Source organism: Aythya ferina (genome assembly GCF_964211825.1).
Source record: "Aythya ferina genome assembly, chromosome: 18".
In the NCBI taxonomy this organism is placed as follows: Eukaryota; Metazoa; Chordata; class Aves; order Anseriformes; family Anatidae; genus Aythya; species Aythya ferina.
The window spans coordinates 5,265,880-5,285,153 of NC_140317.1; the positions used below are offsets into that span (position 1 = coordinate 5,265,880).

The 19,274-nt window shown below is 53.7% G+C and overlaps 1 protein-coding gene across 2 annotated transcripts in view; it reads left to right on the forward strand.

The window, feature by feature from the left end:
• SEC14L1 (SEC14 like lipid binding 1) overlaps positions 1-4,633 on the forward strand; it is a 46,494-nt gene extending 41,861 nt beyond the window's left edge. For both annotated transcript variants that reach the window (XM_084492527.1, XM_084492528.1), the window contains exons 15-16: positions 1,001-1,179; positions 1,795-4,633. In XM_084492527.1, coding sequence (XP_084348653.1) covers positions 1,001-1,179; positions 1,795-1,900 — 285 coding nt within the window. In that variant the 3' untranslated portion in view covers positions 1,901-4,633. The remainder of the gene's footprint in view (positions 1-1,000; positions 1,180-1,794) is intronic.
• Positions 4,634-19,274: the final 14,641 nt, after the last annotated feature.

The window sequence follows — 19,274 nt, forward strand, 5'->3', positions numbered from 1 at the left end:
GCCCGCCAAATGCTTGTGCGGGAGCAGATGGAAGCCAGCTCCACAACTAGACGTTCTAATTCACAAATGTTATTGATGACTGAGTGGTGATTCAGCTCCGGATTGTCTGCTTGCTTTTGGCCGACATTTCAGCTTCTGTTCCTGGCTGCACGCTTCATGGAAGGGGGGATACACGGGATCTGGTGCCGAGGGGAGGTTGCATCAGTCTGGTAGTGATAGGGAAGCTACCTGGAACACAGTGCACGTGCAGAAAGTAGCAAGACATGCTATTTTCTGAAACAGTCTGTGTTTGAAGAATATCATAGTGTCTTACCTCAGTAAGGAGAGAAGTCTAGAATTTAAGATTGAACTCCGTGTGTGTCTATAACAGGCACCTTAGGGAGGGGAGGTCCCTATGACCAAGGGTCCTAAAAAGTTGTTTTTTGTCTTTTTATGGCATTTGCAACTTTGTGGTTAATTATGAAATACGCTATTACATGCAGCATGTTTACAATCACACTCTGCCACTGTTATTCTCTTTGACTTGAAATAAGAGTTGAACAGCCTTTGATAAAGGTGTTCCTCTAAGTGATCTAGTTGGAAGTGTTAAACTTCAGAAATATGGGCGGTGACTTTTTGAACTGCTCTTTCTCTGAAGCAGGACTCTTGACTGCTCTGTTCAGTCTCAAAGGACAGCCATTGATAAAAATAAATGGGAGAAAAGGTTATTGTTTTAAAAGAGAACTTTGTACTTTCAGTGTATATAAATCCTAACCTCCTTGACACTGGAAAAAAAGGAGGAGGAACCTCTGGTGTTCTGTTACAACTTTTATAAGTATATTGTGTGGGGAAAGCCCAGCTGCACAGCACTGCCAGTTGGCTGATGAGCTGAAATACTGGTATTGAGGAAAAAAACTGGGAGCGTATAAGCAGTGTTTCTAAGCATGGAAAAGAAATTTTGACTCTACAAATCTTTGTGTTAACAAAGTTTATTTTCAATTTTGGCTGTGCCTACATCTAGGGATCGCATGTGACCAGGTGGCCTGGCTTCTACATTCTCCAGTGGAAATTTCATAGCATGCCTGCCTGTGCTACAACCAACCTGCCTCGTGTGGATGATGTACTAGCATCTCTACAGGTCTCCTCTCACAAATGCAAAGTGATGTACTATACAGAAGTAATAGGATCTGAAGATTTCAGGTATGTCTAGCCAAGGGATCATAAAGGTCAGCCAGTGTAGAAGAACCTTTCTGATACAGGCTCTCCCTTGCTATACTATCAGTATCAAGCTAGCATCAAGTTCACTTAAATACAAGTAAATTGAGAGGACTTGTACTTTTTAATGGAGTGTCATTATTATATACAGCAAGCTAGATAACTATTTGTAGGCCTCAAAAAAAAAAAAGTCCGACCAGTATTGGCAATGGGGGTGACTAATGTCAAAAAGGGGTTAGTTATCTCATTCTAATCATTGGTCACTTTGCTCTTTGAAAGTATTTGTGTGAGTTGTAGGGCTTGGCAGGTCATCATGCAGAAACGGATGCAACTCAAAAAGGAGTTGAGTCAGTTCAGTTGCCTGCCAATTGAAATACCTACTGAAATTCAAACTCTTTGAACAGCACATGGTTTTTGCAAGAAGGTTTTCTGGTGTCCCCGTTATCTTATGTGGTGAGGCAGGAAAGCTTTTTGAGTATCTAAACCGAAGTTGTTATTTGCTTGGTTTTCAGTATGCAAAGAAATAGTATGTATATACGCTGCAGAAATCAAAGTCATTGTGTATTCTGAAGTGTAAAGCTACTTTGTTTTTTATTGCAGAGGATCTATGACCAGCCTTGAATCAAGCCACAGTGGATTCTCCCAGCTCAGTGCTGCCACCACCTCTTCCAGCCAGTCCCATTCCAGCTCCATGATTTCCAGGTAGTGCCACAACAGATGAAAAGCAAACGGATGAGATGGCTGGACCCTCGTCTGTGGCAGCTGACTGCAATACAAGTGGCAATTGTGCAAAAAAAGCAAAAAAGAAACAAACAAAAAAAAACCCTATCCCAGAAAAAGCCTTTTATAGATAGTAAAGTAGCTGTTCAAATTTTAAACTTAGTGTTTTTGGTCCTTGTTAGATCCAACAGCTTGTCTCTTAACTCTAACCCTTTTTCCTAACTCAGCCATAAATATTTTTGCAAGTGTGCTTGCACAAATCCTAACTCTGAACACAAGGGCTCTCTTGGAAGGAAAAATGATCTGTACATCAGTTAAGATAATTTTTTAATTGTGTAAATGTTAAAAAAAAAAAAAAAAAAGGCAAAAAAGAGAAAAACCCTACCAAAAATTCTCCGTAGTGCATTAGAGATCAACTGCAAGTCTCCTGTCAGGACATTCCTTGCCATCTTATGAAATCCCCTGTGATCTTCCAGTGCTGCAAACTGTTCTCCCATTGCCACTAAGCGATGTCCGAGACAAAGAAAAGCAGTTGCCAGATACTTGACTTTGTGAGTCCATTTTTTTCAAGGCATGCCCACAGAGTTGTGGACAGGCTGTAAACACTAATACCTTTTGTATGAGCACATTTTTGGGGAATTTGAGCTCTGGGTATTGATGGGTTAAAGCAATTCATTCTTTCCTTGGATTTGCGCTTAAAGCACTGTGGAGAGAGAGGCAGAGAGCAGGCTCTCCCTCACTGATCCCGAACTGGCCTGGGGATTTGTTCCCAGTTCTGTACTGAAGCTTCACTCCACTTCCTTAGTACGCTCCCCATGAATTGATCTTACTGCGACTTTGCTCTTATCAGGAATTTCTGCAGAGTTTAAGCTTGCTTCTTAAATCAGTCGAGAGGAGGTATGGCTTACATCCTTCCGGTGCACTTTTCAATCCCTCTTGCCTCCTATCCCTCTCTGTGTGTGTCAGAAATAGAGCACTTTAGTTCTAAGCAGCAGAAGTTTTAAAGTAGGCAGGGTGCATGGGGATCTTCACTCTAAGTGATATAGTAGAAGGCATTCAAAGTGGTGCCTGCTCAACAATTTTCACCATTACTACTGCTAGTGATGAATTGCCATATTAGGTTTTGTCCCTATTCTACCCGGGCCCAAGCAATCCTACCTGAACTCTTTTTGTTGAGGTTGGTTCAGGTATTCTTCCACTTGGGGCCCTCTCTCCCAAGCACAGCAAAGGGCACAGAAGACTAAAGTGTTGAGCAAGGGGCTGTCAGCAGACAGCTCCAAACCATACCTGGCAGTGGAGCCAAGATTTCAGTGCAGAATGCAGCAGGGTTTGCTTTGTTTAGGCCCTGCCTGGTCTGTCCATTTTAGAGCTAAACTACCCATCTAGACAAAAAAAAAAGAGCTTCTCTGCTAAGTCCTTGCTAGACAGGCAGGCTGGACAGGCTCTATTAACTCCTGAGGAATTAGCACTGTCGTGGGTAAGTGGTAGAGGAGCTTGCTACGGTCTTGCTCTTTCAAAACAGAACTCGCTTAAGATACTGGATATCCTGCCTGAGGAAAGCTGGTTCAGAATAAATTTTATTTTTATTTTTTTATAACTGCAAAGCTTCTGAGAGGCAGGTTAGTAACTTCTAACTAGAAGCACCTCACCTGCAGATCTGTTCCGGCTGCAGAACCTGGCAGATAGAGCTGACAAAGAAGTATTTTAGCAACAGATTCAGAGGTTGAGGGGCCAGTCTCCTTATACTGAACCGAGATGGTCAATTTTGTCTCTTTTGGACTTAGAAGTTGAAGATGGAGGTTAGACTATCACTGAGTCTGCCAAAGTGTGCTGTTGTGTAAGACAAGCCACCGCTTCGGTGTCAAACAGCTCCCACCCAGTGTCTGCACAGCAGACAGACCAGCAGGCTGTGGTTCTGTTCGTAGGAGCTGTCTGTCTAGGAGGAACACAGCTTGCTGAAGAGGTGGTTTCGTGCTTGATGTGCAGGAGCCAGAATTCCCAGGCTGAGGGAAGCAAGTGCAGCAGGTGGCACTGTGAGGCTAACAAAGGCACTCACAGCTCTCTGCAAGAGGCGCTTTCCATTTACCAGGCTGTGAGGGTTGAAGATGGTCCCCTTTCTTTCTTTCTTTCTTCTCTCTCTCTCTCTCTCTCTCTCAGATGGCGATTTTGCTGACAACTGTAAGGAAACTGCTTCACTCAACACTCCATATCTCTCCAGAAGTGTCTGGCTTTGTAGACCTTTTTGAGTTGCAGTCACTTTCCAAGTCTGAAGATCTGTTTTGTTTTTCACTTGAGCTGGCTCAAAAGTGGCACTTTGGGTTTTTCCGGCTGTAAATCTTAACACTCCTTTTAGAGCTCAAAGCACATGACAGCACAAATAGCTGGGGGGGATAAAATTCCAGAAAACCAGTAGTTTATCCTCCTCTAAGCAAAGTGCTCTGGCAATATGACTTGATCATTACAGTCTAATTAATTTCCCATATCCTGGTCTTTTCTTGTGTGATATTATTGTTCTTACTTCTCTCAGCCAACAAATTCCGTTGGCTTTTTTCCTGTTATCAGTGTCCCTCTGCACTTACCTGTCTGTACTCATGAACTGCATATCAAATTCTGTAAATGTTTTGTATACATAATACCTCATTCTTGGTAATAAAATACAGATAGTCTTTAAAAGATTTTTTTATTGTTATCGATAATAAATGTGAACTGTTTGGAAAAAGGGGTCAGGCTCTTTATTCCATTCAGCTGGATGCAAAGCTTCCTGGTTGTTGAGTGTGCTGTTACGGGAAGACGAGGCTCTCTGCTTCTGTGGTGCAGCTTCAGCAAAGCAGCCTCTCTTTGTTGGGAATAGAAACCTGAGAAGTAAAAGGAAATGCGGTTTTAGGGGGAAAACTGCCCCTGTTGGGCACTTCCTTGTCACGTTACAACAAAATCTTATCATCCCCACAGTGCACATGTACACAGGTGCACACGCTTTGTTTTTTACTAGTCTGTGAATAGCCAAAAGGAACAAAACACTGTGCTGGAAAAGTCTTCAGGTAGCCCTAAAAGAGAAAGGGTTTTTGTGCTTTTATGGATTATGTGATGACTTTATAGTCCTTCATCCCCATTTGAAAGGGAGCTGCAGCCACAGCTGAGCTGCTCGCAGCAGCGTTTGTTGGGGAGTGCATTATGTGTATTATGTAAAAGGCTTTCACTGGCAAGCTTAGCACAGCGGGGGTACAAATACGTGTGTTTCATTTGCCCTTTGTGCAGCCTGAAATGGGGCTGGTCACCTGAACCAGCAAGTGCAATAATTCTTTCTTCTTCCACATGCTGATTTCCTTTTAACCACCGTGTGCCATAGACTTCTTGGCAGAATAGACGGCTGAATGTTGCCCTAGGTGGAGCGTGTACAGTCCTGGGAAAAGTTGAGCGGTCTTAGTGCAGGCACAGCTGCCTGAGCAGTCAAATTGCCCATAAATCCTGCTCTTTCCAATCGCACCGAGCTCTCCAGGATTTGCCTTGGTGTGGTGCTTGGGGAGAGGAACCTTTAAAGGTGAGCATTCAGCTGCGCCGCTCCGTGGTTTAGGTTGGCTGATGCAGCTGCTAGTGCTAGTAGGCTGTGAAGGTTGGGAGTTTCTTTCAACTGAAATTAACAAAATAAAGGTACAAGAATTTTTTCTCATTCAAAGCTGATCCACAGCCCCCCCCCCCCCGTACACGGTTTGATGCCGCCCCGTTCCAGGATCGAGGCGTATAGCACAAGGGAGCTGGGCTCCGTGGTGGCTCACACATCCTCATCGGCTGCCTCCTCCACTGATGCCTTTTGGGTGGGAGGCTGAGACAATCACATGTGGGGAGTTATTTTTTTTTTCACTGGTAGACAAAGCTTTCGCTATTTTTAAAACAGGAGCCAATAAATGTCAGGCTGTGGTTTTTATAACCGCTGCAGTTGGAGCAGTGGCTGAAACATCCATTTATGGTTGGTCTTTCAGCTTTTGTCCAAGCTATAAAGTTTCTAAAATGAGAATCTTTAACTGGTTGTGGAGGTCTGTCAGCAAGACCAGATGGCTGCCTGACCTACTTAAAGTTTTAACGTGGCCAATGTTTTCATGCCAGCGCATAATTATAACGGACTGGCTTACTGCTGCTCTGGACATTCCTAAATAACAAAAGCCCTTGAAAAGACATCACACGAGAGGGCGGCTTCACCTGCTCAGCGGTGCTATGCCCAGGGAGGCGATGAAAAAGCTGCCGAATTTCCTCTCTTGAAACAGCAATTAAGTGAGACTCAGACCTTGTTTGAGCTGAGTAGGTGGTAACGGAGTGGGCTTGCTGGACCACTCGCCATTCCTATGGCTTTGCAGGGCAGCCCGATTCTGGTGCTTGGTAAAGGTAGGTTAAAATTAAGGGAAAAAGGGAAAATCCCTGCTGACACACAGACACAGAAGGCAAGTGGAGCCCTCGCTGTGGTGGTGCTTGCTGCGGGAGCGGGCACCACGGTGTGTTTTGGGGCCAAGGGGATGCTCAACGCTTCCATCCCTACAACGCAGCCTCACCTCATGCCCAAGGGACAGCACCAGGGCTGCCTCCTCCCCACCACGTTCAGCAATGTGCCGTCACCTCCTGCACAAGATATTTAAGGCAGCAAACGCCAATTTTCCACCCTGTATTGGAAGTGTCTGGGGGGGAAGGTGTGAGGCTGGTGCAGTGTGCAGCAGCCAGGAAAGCTGCTTCCCGGGGGTGGTTTGGTGCTTCCAGGAGAGAAAAATCATACGCCTGTGGTGGTAGGGGTTTGGCTGTCTTCCAAAAGTCATTAAGATCCAGCACAATTCAGGCTTTTCTTTAAAAAAAAAAAAAAAAAAAAAAGAAAATTGCTATGTGAGGATGTGAGAAGATAATTTTTTTTCCTTGCTAACTAATTCTGTTCTGGGAAGGTCAGACAGTGAGAAATCAAAGGTCAGTATTTTCTTTCTAGGTTCTTTTTTTTTTTCTTTCATCACCCCTACGAGTGATGCTAAATCCATCCCATGCTGTCCTTTAAGCTCCGGTCCCTCTGGTGGCAGCCGGCACTCCTGGGCCCAAGGGCAGCAAGGCAGGGCCCCTGGCTTGCTGAATCCGATTTATCCCATTCATCTGTGCCTTCAGAGACGGGGCTGCCGCTGACCCACTGCGGCAGAGCAGAGAAGTCCCCAAGGACCTGCACTGGTGCCAATGGGGGCGCAGAGCTGAGCCTCCCCCAGCCCCTCCTGGCTTCAGAAACGAGCAAAGGGAGAAATCCTGCTCAGCTGGGGGTGTTCCCAGGCTGGACCAAGGTCATGGGGTGGCCTGCATGGGGTATGCACGTCACTGCGATCCCTGCTGCCATGTGGAGGGCTCTGGGATCCCAAAGTGCCCGGTGTGGGGCTTGGGGGGCCACAGCCCCCGGCACTGCCCTGTGTCTGAGGGGCATGGAGGGGAGGGGAGGGGAAGGAGAAGGGGAAGGGGAGAGGGGAAAGGGAAAGAAAGAAAAAGAAAGTAAAGGAAGAAAAAATGAAAATAAAATAAGTGAAAGCAAAAGAAAAATAAAATAAAGGAGAAAAAGAAAGGGAGGGAGGGAGGGAAGGAAGAAAAGAGAAGAGAAGAGAAGAGAAGAGAAGAGAAGAGAAGAGAAGAGAAGAGAAGAGAAGAGAAGAGAAGAGAAGAGAAGAGAAGAGAAGAGAAGAGAAGAGAAGAGAAGAGAAGAGAAGAGAAGAGAAGAGAAGAGAAGAGAAGAGAAGAGAAGAGAAAAAAGAAAAAGAAAGAAAAAGAAAAAGAAAAAGAAAAAAGAAAAAGAAAGAAAAAGAAGGGAGCAGGCAGAAAGTGGAGCTCGCGCTTTCTGCACCGCTCACCCTGCCGCTGCCCAGCAGCTCCCGGAGCACCGGCAGCCGCAGCCTCGGCTCCGGGCCCTTCTCCTTCCCCTTCCCCTACCCCTTCTCCTTCCCCTTCTCCTTCCCCTTCTTCCCCTTCCCCGGCTCCGCCTGGGCCCTGCCCGGCCCCGGCCCCGCTTTCGTCCCGGTGGCTCCGGGAGGCGGCGAGGCCCCGCCAGGGGGTGCCCGCGGCCCGCGCCCGGCCCTGGAGGCCCCGCTGCGGGCGCCCCCCGGTGCCCCGGGCCCACACACGGGGATTTGGGGTGTTTTTGGGTGGTTCCGGGCTCACTGCCCTCCTGAGCCCTCAGCTCCCTGCTCAGCCTGCGTCCCCTCTGGGACCTTCACTGATCCTTGTGGGGGCACGGCCAAGCAATTCCAGCGCTGGCGGTGGTGCAGCACGACATAGCTGCGAAGCAGTCACCCTCTGGTTCCCGAACTTAGTGCATAAACTGTCATTTTAGGGAAATCCTTCTCTCAGAGAAAAAAGGCTTCGTCTCGCTGTGAATTCCTCCAGCTTGGAGGCCTTCAGCAGGGCACCGCTGCCAGGGCAGACCCCGCTCCTGGGGGAATCGGGAGGGGAATGGTCTCCACGTGTTGTGCGAGTTTGTATCGTATTTATGCTGAGTTCTGGCAATCAGAATGAGGTGTAAATAGGAAAATGCAGCAATTCGTCTGGCACTCATGGCAAACAAGGCGCAGAGACAGAGCAATGCATCAATAAATGTCAGGGAGCCGAGGGTATACCTGCATTTGGCAAAGCCAGACAGCGGCTGGGAGGCACCGGCCATGGGGAAGCCGGGGCCCGGCTCTCTGACACCTGCATTTCGCTAGACCCTACAATAACATGGCCGTGTAGGCCTTGTTCCTCTGCACCAGGCTTCCCTGGGCTGCTTGCAGGCTCCCTGGTGCCAGGGATGGTCAAAAAAGCAGCATTTTGGGCAGCTTGAATCCACCCTGCCTCTGCTCCCGTCCCCATGTGCTGCCTGGCACACTTAGCTGAGCCACAACCCCAGCGCTTACTTCTCCAGAGCCAGGAGAGGCTGTCCTCCGGCACCTGCACTTAACATTAAAATAAATAACTGTACACACATCCCGGTCACAGGGCTAGCCGAGTTCAGCTCTGAAGAGGTTAATTAGCGCTCTTTCCAATAAATGAATTTCTATGCTTTATATCAAGCACAGCTGTTTAGCACGGGAAGACCAGCCTCTGCCAATTAATATTGGTGAGCATACACACCTAACCGCGTGCCCTTTGACTGACGCTGTAATTCATGCACAGCGACACATCATTATCAGCAATAAACCAGCCCCGATCGGGGCTGGGTGTCTGCTTCTTCTCAGCCCCGTTGTCAGGAGCAGACAGACAGCGAGAGAGCAATTGCTGTCCCTGCGGTGCTGCAGGGCTGCTCAACGCTGGGCGCTTGGATGGCCAAAGCCCCGCACCTGAAGCCGGGACAAACCAAAGAAGCTGTCTCCATCCAGCACATGAAGGTTTCCCTTCTCCAACCATGTGAGCATGGCAGGACATCAGAGGCTGGTGCTTGGTTGCCACCTTCTTGGCCCCACGCACTTTGTCCTGGTGGCTATGGGGGGTCCCCAGGGCAGTGTGTGCCGACCTCCTGCTCCCTGCACACCAGGGGCCCAGACCTGTGGTCCTGAGCTTATCTCAGCATCACCCCACTGTGCAGCACCGTCCCGCCAGCATCACAGCCCCTCCTCAGCCCTTCTGCATCTGGCACAGGGCACCCAGCTTGCAGGGAGCTGCTAGGAAATGTTTGCACCCTCTGCAACCCATCTGGGATTGGGCGGACACCTGCTTACTCCCACATGTGCACTTTGGCGGGCCCCCCGTCAGCTCATGGGCAGGAGCAAGCAGACACCAGTCAGCACTTCCAGGTTCACCTCATTAGTGCCGCTAATTTTTCATTTTTGCATAGAGGAACACATCCCGTGCAGAAAGGCAAACAGCGCCCGGCAAACGGTTCCCATGGTGAGGCCCAAGTCCAGCCGCCGGCTGCGAGCACCCCGTGCAGCAGCGCTGCTGCAGCCTCTGCACGCCTGTCCCCCCCCCCCCCCAAAAAAAAAAAAAAAAGAGCCTGGAAGGGACAAAAGAGAAGATGCTTCTCTGTGTGTTTTTCCTTTTGCATGCTTCTTTTTCTTACTCTAATGCACTGCCTCTTCCTGGAGGTGCTAAAGAGCAGCAAGGGGGCTGAAGGGCTCCTGGAGCCCCTGCTTGATCTGCCCGTGCTGGGCAGATCAAGCAGGGCAGGACTGCTGGTCCTGGGCAGGTGCCTCATGGCCCCGAGGCGATGGGCAGAGCGTGACCGTGTCCCCGGTGAAGCCCCTGTTACCTCCGGCTGGCTGGAGAGGCCAAACACCACTGGTTTATCTGACCGTGGCCCCGGTCGAACTGCAAAGCCCATCTGCCTCCTGCGCAGAGGCCGCGCGCTGCCCGGCGAACGCAGCTGTAAATGCGGCTGTTTAATTGATTGCTCTTGCTCCAGCGGATTTCCCTGAAATCCCTCACCGCTGCGTGATTGATCTGTTTCATAACAGCTCCCAGAAACCTTTCCCTGTTACAGCTTGTACATGGGGAGCTTCTCGGGGCTCATTTCCTCGCCCTCCTATTCCTCAGCTGTGCGGGGCACACCGGTGCCATCCCTGCAGGGACAGGGGGACCCATGAGGCCGGGTTTCTGGACCAGGATGCAGTGCCTGCTGCCTGCTGTTGCTGTTTGGCCACTGACATTTGTCCAGCCCAAGCATTGCTCACCCAAAATGGAGCAAGTGTGGGGTGGCCCTGCAGGACAGCAGCCCCCATTGCCATGCTATGCACCATCAAAGCAGGTTGGATGGACGGGGAGAGCTTCTGGGGCAGCCCCAGCCCTAGAGAGGGGCCAGCTGTAGCCTCCTCTGCATGGTTTTCCCTCAAAAAAAAAAAAAAACAAACATATTTTCCTCAGCAAGGGAAAGGCCGATCTATCTGCCAGCCTGTTTTCATCAGCCCCTCCGCAGTAATCTCGCTAAGGAGCTGGCTGCGTGCCTCGCCTTTGTTTCTGAAGATCAAATAGGACACACTTGCATGATAGCACTGATGCCTTGAGCCAGCTCCGGGCAGCCACGGCTGCCTGTGTTTGTTTGTCCTTCACGAGAATTAAAAGCAGCAGCAGAAGATGGCTCTATGCTCTCCAGGAGCCGGATCCGTCCCCTGGCTGCGGGGAACAAGGCAGCAGGGTTGGGAAAAGTGGGTCCATGCCTCACCATCCTCCTCCTCCTCCTTCCCAACCATGGGGCTCAGGCTGTGTAGGGCTCCCCGTGCCAGCAGGCTGGCAGCAGCTGCACTAAGCAAGTCTCTTTGAAGATGTTTAATGCTCTGCTGTGCCACAACGAGAAATAAACCCTTTTTCCGCCTGCCTCTCTGCCTCTCTCCCGAGACCTACATGCTGCTCAGGCTCTCGAGGAATTGCAAGACACAGGGAGGAGGGAAGACTGGCAAACCCCGTGGGTTGGGACAAGCAGGGGTGAGCAGGAGCCTTCCTCACGGGATGCCCCGAGCGGGCATGAGGCAGATTGTGCAGGGTATCGCCAGGTTTGGGCAGATTGTTATAAACTGACCCTGCAGGGCCTCACCGGGGCTTCAGCAGGCCCCCAGGCGGGCATGTGGCACCTCACATCCCCCTGGCACAGCCAAAGTGGCGTCCCTGTAGCCAGTACCCAACAAAAACAGCACAGCCCATGCAGACCTGGGACCAGTGAGGCACTGGTGTGAAGGCAGCTGGCCCAGTTACCTCTCCTGGTGCCTGCAGGACCTCCGACCAGCAGGACACTGGGCACAGAGCAGGCACAACTCCAGGAGCTTCCCCTCGGGGACCTGGTGGGCTTGGAGAAGAGCCCCCAGCCTGTGCAAGCAGATAGTGAGAAACCCGCTGGAATTAGGGCCAAAACCCCATGGGGCACACTGCTGCTGGTGGGCACTGTGCATGTACTGCTCTGGTACTGCTCTGGATCCCTCCCCCAGCCAGCTGCTGGGATCCCCAGCTCTTGCAGGGCTCTGTTTGGGGACAGCCCCGTGTCCAGGCTGGCCCCAAGAGCCCTATGGTGGCCACTGGGGGCTGCTGAGGTCAGAGAGAGCTGGAGGGGGTGCAGCAAAGCAGGGCAGAGCTCGGAAACAGTGACCCCGAAAACTCACAACCCAGCAGGTGAACACGGGGCGAGGAGCTGAGCTGCTGCCTTAATGGCACAAGCTTCAGCCTCCTGGTTCAGGGAGGGCAAACTCATAAATTTTGCCTGTTTGTGCTTTGCAGTTGCACAGAAATCGCTGCCAGAAATGTGTTGAAAGCCCTGGCTGAGGGCAGGGAGGGCACAAATCTGCAGCCAGCATGGGGCAGAGGTGCCTGCTGGCGAGTTTCAGCCCCCATGCAAAGAGTTCCCTAACCTCCTGCTTTCTCTGACCTCCTGTAGACCCTCAGTGCAAAGAGCCAGTGTGGTCCTGGAGGAGAAGGCTTCTTAATGCCCTATAAACTGCAAAATCCCATGGGCTCATGCAGCAAAGCAGCCGTCAGCCCCGAAGCTACATCCCTGCCCGGGCAGAGGTAAAGCCCTCTTCGTGCCGAGCCTCCTTGGTGGGTGAGGACAGAAGCGATGCCTTCAAACATGAGCTTTGTGAGGCCAGCTTGGTGCAGCCGGCCGTGCCAGGTCACCCCGCGCCGCTGGCCCTCGTTACACAGATCTAGGACAAGCAGCCTCCTTTGTTTTCTCCTCTCCGGGCATCACGAGAGGTCTGGGTTTGTAGGACGGCAGCTTGGGAACATTAACTCACCGTAGGGTTATTTTGTCTTCATGCTGGAGTCTTCGTGGAGATGTCAGCTGCCAGAACGTGTCAGTTCTGCTTCACGGGACTGCCTTGGCGTTTTGTGGCCATGACAAGGAGACGAGGCACGGCACCCTTGGAGGAATGCTTTCAGTCTGGATGGTTTCGCTAATAAACAAGCTCGAGCTGGGCTGGGCTGAGCTGGGTGACTCCAAATGGGGCAGGGACATCGGAGGTGACCACAGCGGGGGGACACTGGCAGGACCACCACCAACCCACAGAGCAGGTGATGGTCAAACAGATCCAGGAGGAGAAAGCTGGGGGAGAGGAGCGGGGAGAAGAGGAGATGCTCGACCACGGACAGAGCTATGGGATCCTGCAGCAGAGCACAGCTCAGAGCAGATGGGGGTGGCAGCTCCTTGGCCCCAGCACAGCAATGAATCCCCATGGGGGAGCAGCCCCAGCACCCCAGGACCTCGCAGAGGCTCTGGAGCGTGATGCCCTTCACCGAAGGCGAAGCTCAGGGCGCTGCAGCTCTGCGTCACAGGAGGTGCCTTCGGGGGGACGCATCCTGCCCACGTCCTGGTTTGCAGAGATCCGTGGCACGTCGCCCGGGGAAATCAGCGCCTGGAGCAGGCACTGGGGCTCTGCTGTGGTTATGGGGAGATGTGAGTGACAGAGTCTGCAGGGCTTTTGGAAATGAAGTTGTTTGTCAGAGCGTTTCTGACTTGTACTGCTCTCTTCCAGAGATCCTTATATTCCTAGATGTGGCCCTATAAGGGCCTTAGTTATGTTTTTTCCCCTGCTGACCGTGCCAAACTGCGCAGGGACTGGGGGTGCCCAGTGAGCAGGAGGGCTGCTGTGTGCTGTTCAGCCACGGCAAGCCACACAGTGGCACATTTGACAGGTGCCAGCACATACATTTTGCACAGGTAAGGGCAGGTACCTGTGCAGAAACATTCCCCAGGGCCGTGCCAGGCTCAGCACCCACTGGGATTGCAGCTGCAGGCCAGGGAGGCTGGAGATGCTGCTTTTCACCTGCTCCCCCCAGCCCTTTGGAGCCCTGGCAGACATTAGCAGCTACAGTTGCCTGGGGGTGTATTTTTTGCAGAAACTTCATCTTTCCGCCTCGGCTGTGGGTCTCGCACCACGTCTCCTTTGCCATCACTCAGCAGCTGAAGATGAGAAAAAAGCTGCTGCCCCCGTGAAACTGCGTGCGGCTGCCGGGGCCTCGTGGAAACCACCTGCAGACAGTGCAGAAGGCAGAGCAGGGTGCGATGGGGGCTGCGCTCCTTCTGCCTTCACAGAAGCTGCTCTGTGAGCAGGGAGCACAGCGGTGCTTTGGTTTCTGGCACGTTGCCCTCCTGACTCAGTTTACCTGCTGAAATCCACTTCTTTTCCCCTTGCTGCTGCTCCTCTGGAGGCTTTGGCAGCACAGAGGCAGAGGGAGGGCCAAGCAGGATCTGGGTAACGGGGCCACGCTCTGCAGGCTGGCACTTTGCTCCTTCCCACGTCTCTGTTGTGAAACAAGCAGGATCTTGGCCGGGGGCAGAGCACCGAGCCACATCCATCAGCCGGGGCTGATTCACAGACAATTGTTTTAAGCATTACTGGAAAGGAGCTGAAGCACATTGGCACACATGCACACAGGTCATTGCACAAGGAAAATAAAGGCAATTCCACCTGGCACGGGGCAAGTGTGACCCTTGCTCGGCTAGCACTGGGTCTGGGAAGGGCTCTTCACCTCCCGGTGTTGGCTCAGCATCTCCATCCCTCCCGGCGCTGCTGGAGCCACGCTGCCCGTGATGGAAACGAGACCTGATTTTGAGCAGAGAGCAGCTGCGTGGGGTATCTTGCTCTGCCAGCTCCTCTCTGCTTCCCGCTGATGCTGAAGGAGGCTGATGGAAGCAAAGTGCACGTCGGCCCCCTCCTCGGAGCCGGGGAGCTTGGCTTGGGTGCTTGAAGCGACGCTGATCCGGGGGATGTGGCTGCTCCTGGCCTCACACCCCTCCTGCTGGATTGCCCCATGGGGTGCTGACGTGCACGTGGGGACAAGGGACAAAAGTGCATGGTCTCTGTGTTCTGCTCCTCTTGCACACGTGCTTTTGGGTGCTTCTATTCTGAGAGCATCCCCACAGCTGATCCAGCTGGGGGGTCTCTGTCCTGCTGGGCAGTGACACGGGGATCCTCATGGGATGCAGCAGCCCCATCGGCCCCCTCCTCTGGTTTGTGGCAGCTCTGCTGGTGGCCAGAGTGCTCCAGAACCCGGAGAAGCAGCAAAAAGCAAGGTTCATCCCTGGGGACACGGCAGAGCCTCACAACAGCAAAACTGCAGCCAAACCCAGGCCACATCACCCGCGCCACCAGCCCCATCTGGCACCGGGGTCAGCAGGCGGCCGAGCCTGTGTGTGACTGGGGACACCAAGCTCCCCGTCAGGGCCAGGGACCTGGCACGTTCCGACACCAAACTGCCCCATGCAGTGAATGAAAACCTCAGCTTTTCACCTTGCTCTGACAAAACCTTCCTTTGCACATGCCCTGGGTGGGGGGGAAGGAGAAGCTTGACCACAAATACAGCTACAGAAGCAGCAACCAGCTCACCCTGCACTGGATTCGGGACAGCACGGAGCTTGCTTTTACTGCAGGATGCAAAAGTTTCTTTTGCTATTGAAGGACAAGGAGCCAGTGGGGAAAGGGCAGAGGATGCTGTGTGATGAAAGCCCGAGGAACCAAGGCTGTGCGGTCAGAGGATGCTGTCTTCATGGCAAATGACAGTGTCTGCGGGCAGGCAGCGTCACCCGGGGAGGATGTTTACAGCGTGACATTTCCATGCACTCCGAAAAAAAAGCAAGCACTTGGTTTTCAGGGCGAGGGTGTCACGGCTCCCCGCCTCGGCGAGGGGCACGATGCATTAAGGCATGGGTCAGGGGAGGCACCGCCACCGACACTGCTTGGGGACAGGAGGCGAGACGTGACGCCGTGGTGACAGCCAGGGGGATGCTCCGGTCCCAAGACACAGACCATGCCCAGAGCTGGGCCACGGGGGCACCCCGAGGGTCTGAAGCCAGGCAGGAGGCGTTGCTCCGTCCCCACAGCAAGCTGCAGGTGCCCGTGCTGCCCGGCCCTGTGCTCTGGTGTCCTGAGCCTGGGCTCGCCCTCTGCGGCTGCCCTGCCAGGATGAGGCCCTGTGGGGTGCCCAGCACCCGTGGGGAGGCAGAGCTGATGCCAAGGCTTATGCCAAGGCTTCACATCCCTCCATGAGGCCACCACAAAGCTGGGCAGAGCCGGCTGCTGGGAGCACTGGGAGCACTGGGAGCACAGGCACCATAAAGCCCGCAGGCTGCAGCCCATCTCCTGCTCGTACAGGGCATGGAAGGTGCCAGGCTGGGCCCCTGCTCCCCAGCCCTGGGGACACAGAGGCTGCACGCCCGCTGTCACAGCCCTCACCCGCTGGTGACCCGAGCGCGCTGCCGCATTGCCTCACCCCGCATCACCTTGGGAAAAGCCGTCTCGGTGGCCCGGAGTGAGGCCAGCTTCTCACTCCCATTAATAATCCTGACCAGAGCAAGATAAGAGACGCAGCAGGAGCTCCTCCGAACCTGAGAACAGCTGCGCTAAATCCCTTTAGTCCTGGCCAGGACGTCTGTTTACAGCCAGCCTGGCTTTCACCGCCCGCCGGTACACGCCGTTCGCAGCCTCCCCGGCCCCTCGGTGAGGGTCTCATGGGGGCAGCGGGGAGGGCAGTGGCACGACCCCAAAAGCCTGGTCACAGAGGACTTTAAAACCAAAGAGCTCTCCCTGCTGGGAAGGATTTGTGCAGGGATGAGCAAGTGGAGGGTTTGGGCAGGAGGCGAGTTGGCAGGTGCCCGCTCTGATGGCTACGTGCGTGCCACCAGCTCCCACAAGCTCAGCAGTGGCCTGGATCAACCCTGTCCCCAGGGACAGCAGAGCCCCCTCGGCAGGGCAGGACGTGCCACAAGGATGCCCTCAGCCCCCTCAAACTGGTTGGTGACACCAGCACCAATCTCCACGGTCCCTATTCCAGCAGCACCAGGGGACCCCCGCCCCGTTCTCCATCCCTCATCGCCCCGCTGATGCCTGGCCGGGAGCAAACCTCAGCCCTGGTGCCCCCCGTTCAATTAGAACCTTTAATTAAGCCACCAGCCCCATCCGGCACTGGGGTCAGCAGGCGGCCGAGCCTGCACGTCCCCGCGGCGGCCCCGGGAACAGGATCCGTCGGGCGACACGCTGTTCCAGCCGGCGGTGCCACGGCGCCCCACGTATGGCTGGTACATCTATGCATCCCCTGCGCGGGGGGGCGAAGCTATACAAAGGTTCAGATTTCTCCTCTCACCTGTCGAGAAATCAAAGGCCAGTGGGATTTAATCTCCTGCCGGGGGACAGGTGGGTTTAACCCCCTCTTGTCGCTCTGGCTGGGGGTGCCAGCACGCTCCTATCCCGGTGTTTTCAGGTTTCCAACCCAGGGATCAGTCCCGGAGGAAGAAATGATGCTTTGGCCCCCACCCTGGACCCCTCTGGGCTTGTGCCTGCGGTGAAGGGAAGCAGCTGGGGCCGTGCTGCTCGTGGGGATGATCTCTCCTGGTTTCTCATTACTGCTGCTTCCTTCTCAGCGTCTCAGCGGGAACACCAGCAAGGCCTCCTGCACACGCAGCCCCTCTCACGTACACCATGCATTTAACCATCTGCACAACCAGGAGGCTGGCGGGTCGCATGGGGTGGGAGCATCCTGCGGGCACGGGCTGCATCCCTGCCCCGCCGTGGGGTGCAGAGCCACGGCGTGCTGGGCTGGGCACGTGCGGGCTGCTGGGGCACCACACACAGCAGTGAGTGGGGCGCTGGCAGTGCCCAGCACAGTGTTGATGTACAGAAGGAGCTCCACAGCTGAGCCCCGAGGCAGGAGCTCCCCAAAAACCCACCTCGATGCAGCAGGGGCTGGTCCCTGCTGAAATCTGCAGATTGCCCTTCTGCAGGAGTCGTGTCCTGGCAGCAGGGCTGGGGAGCACAGGGCTGCTGAAGGTTCGTGTGCCTGGGGGGATACTGCGTGGTGGCTGATGCTGACTGCACGTCAGGCTTGCTATTGCAATGAATGAATGTTCATAAAAGATGCTGCAAAACCTGGCAGGACTTTAAGACCTCTTTTGGAAGAGCTCAGCTCAAATGCCAAACAAAAAGGTGCTACCTCCCTCCTGTACAGTCTGCTTTGGGAGCTGTACAGTCAAGGCACCACTGCATCACCCGTTCCACTACAAGCACTGGCAGTGGAGTGTGCTTGTGTGTGCAGAGCCCCGTGACCCCCCGTACCAGGTGTTCTTGGCTTTTTTCATGACCATGGGGCCATCTCCCTGCTCTGCCCTCATCCCTGCTCCTCCTCTAGGTCCTGCTCAGCACCTGCCTGGCACTGTCCCTGCCCCTGTGGCCCACGGTCTCTTCTCCCCCCTGCACCCGTCCTCCTTCCAGCCCACCTCGAGCAGTGCCCAGCTGCTGTAGAAACCCTGACGGGCATTTGGCAAGAAGCAGCACACCTATCATTTTCCAGCATCCTTCCCCAAATTGCTCCAGGTCTGATGCGGACTGCGGCTGAGGATGCCCAACCAGGCTCCCCTGCTCCAGCTCCCCAAAGGAGCGGGGCTCCTCCTGCCCCAACCCCACACGCTGTGGCCTCGCTGCTTTGTCCTCCCCTCCTGCCTCCCTCGCTCCTCCCCGCTGGCAGCTCAGCGCTGTTTTCCCTCCACGCTCTGGTTCCTGCAGGTCACCATGGTGTCCATCAGGGCGTCACGGTCCCCTCGGGGCGCCAAGGTCCCCTTGTCCCTGCTGCGATGGCAGCAGGAGCCGCGGTCATGGTGTGTGCCCTGCCTGTGCCTGCAGAGCGAGGTGGAACAGTCCCTCTCCATCTCCGTTATCAAGCCCAGCACGAGGGTCAGATCCTGCCCGCTCCCCACAGCCCCACTGAAGGCAGGAGCCAGCTCGGCCCCACTCAGCAGGGGCTTTGCTGAAGGTCCCATAAATGTCCCCTGGGTCTTTCCCTGGGGCAATCACAGGCTGAACCTAGGGCTGGTTTTGTACTACCTGCCCCAAGGCGGCCTGCCAAACCCCTCCTGAAAAAATATTGTGTCTAAGAACATCGCTGTGCACACAAAAGGCTGCGATGGAAAATGAGTTGCTGCCCTCGTTCCTCCTGGTTTCTCCCTTGTCTTCACAGGGTCCCCCTTGCGCTTTGCTTTCCTTCTGCCAGTGGACATCAGCTAATGTGGAACAAGATATTCATGCGAAAGGCCTTTGGAAATATTCATTGCTCATCTCTTAACAAGATTACCTCTGAAATCCTCCATTGCTCTGAGGGAGATTTAAAACCTTTCAGGCTCTCGGTAACCATAGCAGCACGGATGTGAAAACTAACGGGGGACAACTGATGTGAAAAATCATGTGGGCCGTGCACACACTGCGTGCGGTGCAGCACAAAGGCTGGGGACTGCCTTATCTGCAGCAAATTTCTCTGTTTAACTCTGCGTAACCTTTACAGAAACTCACCACAACCAGGGGCGGCCTATTCACTCCTATCACGAGCATCCAGAACACATTTCTTGGCAGAAATGCCTCCGGCTGCTGACAGCCCTGGTGATATTGTTGTGTTTCTGCAGGCACACGAGGACTGCTTGCTCT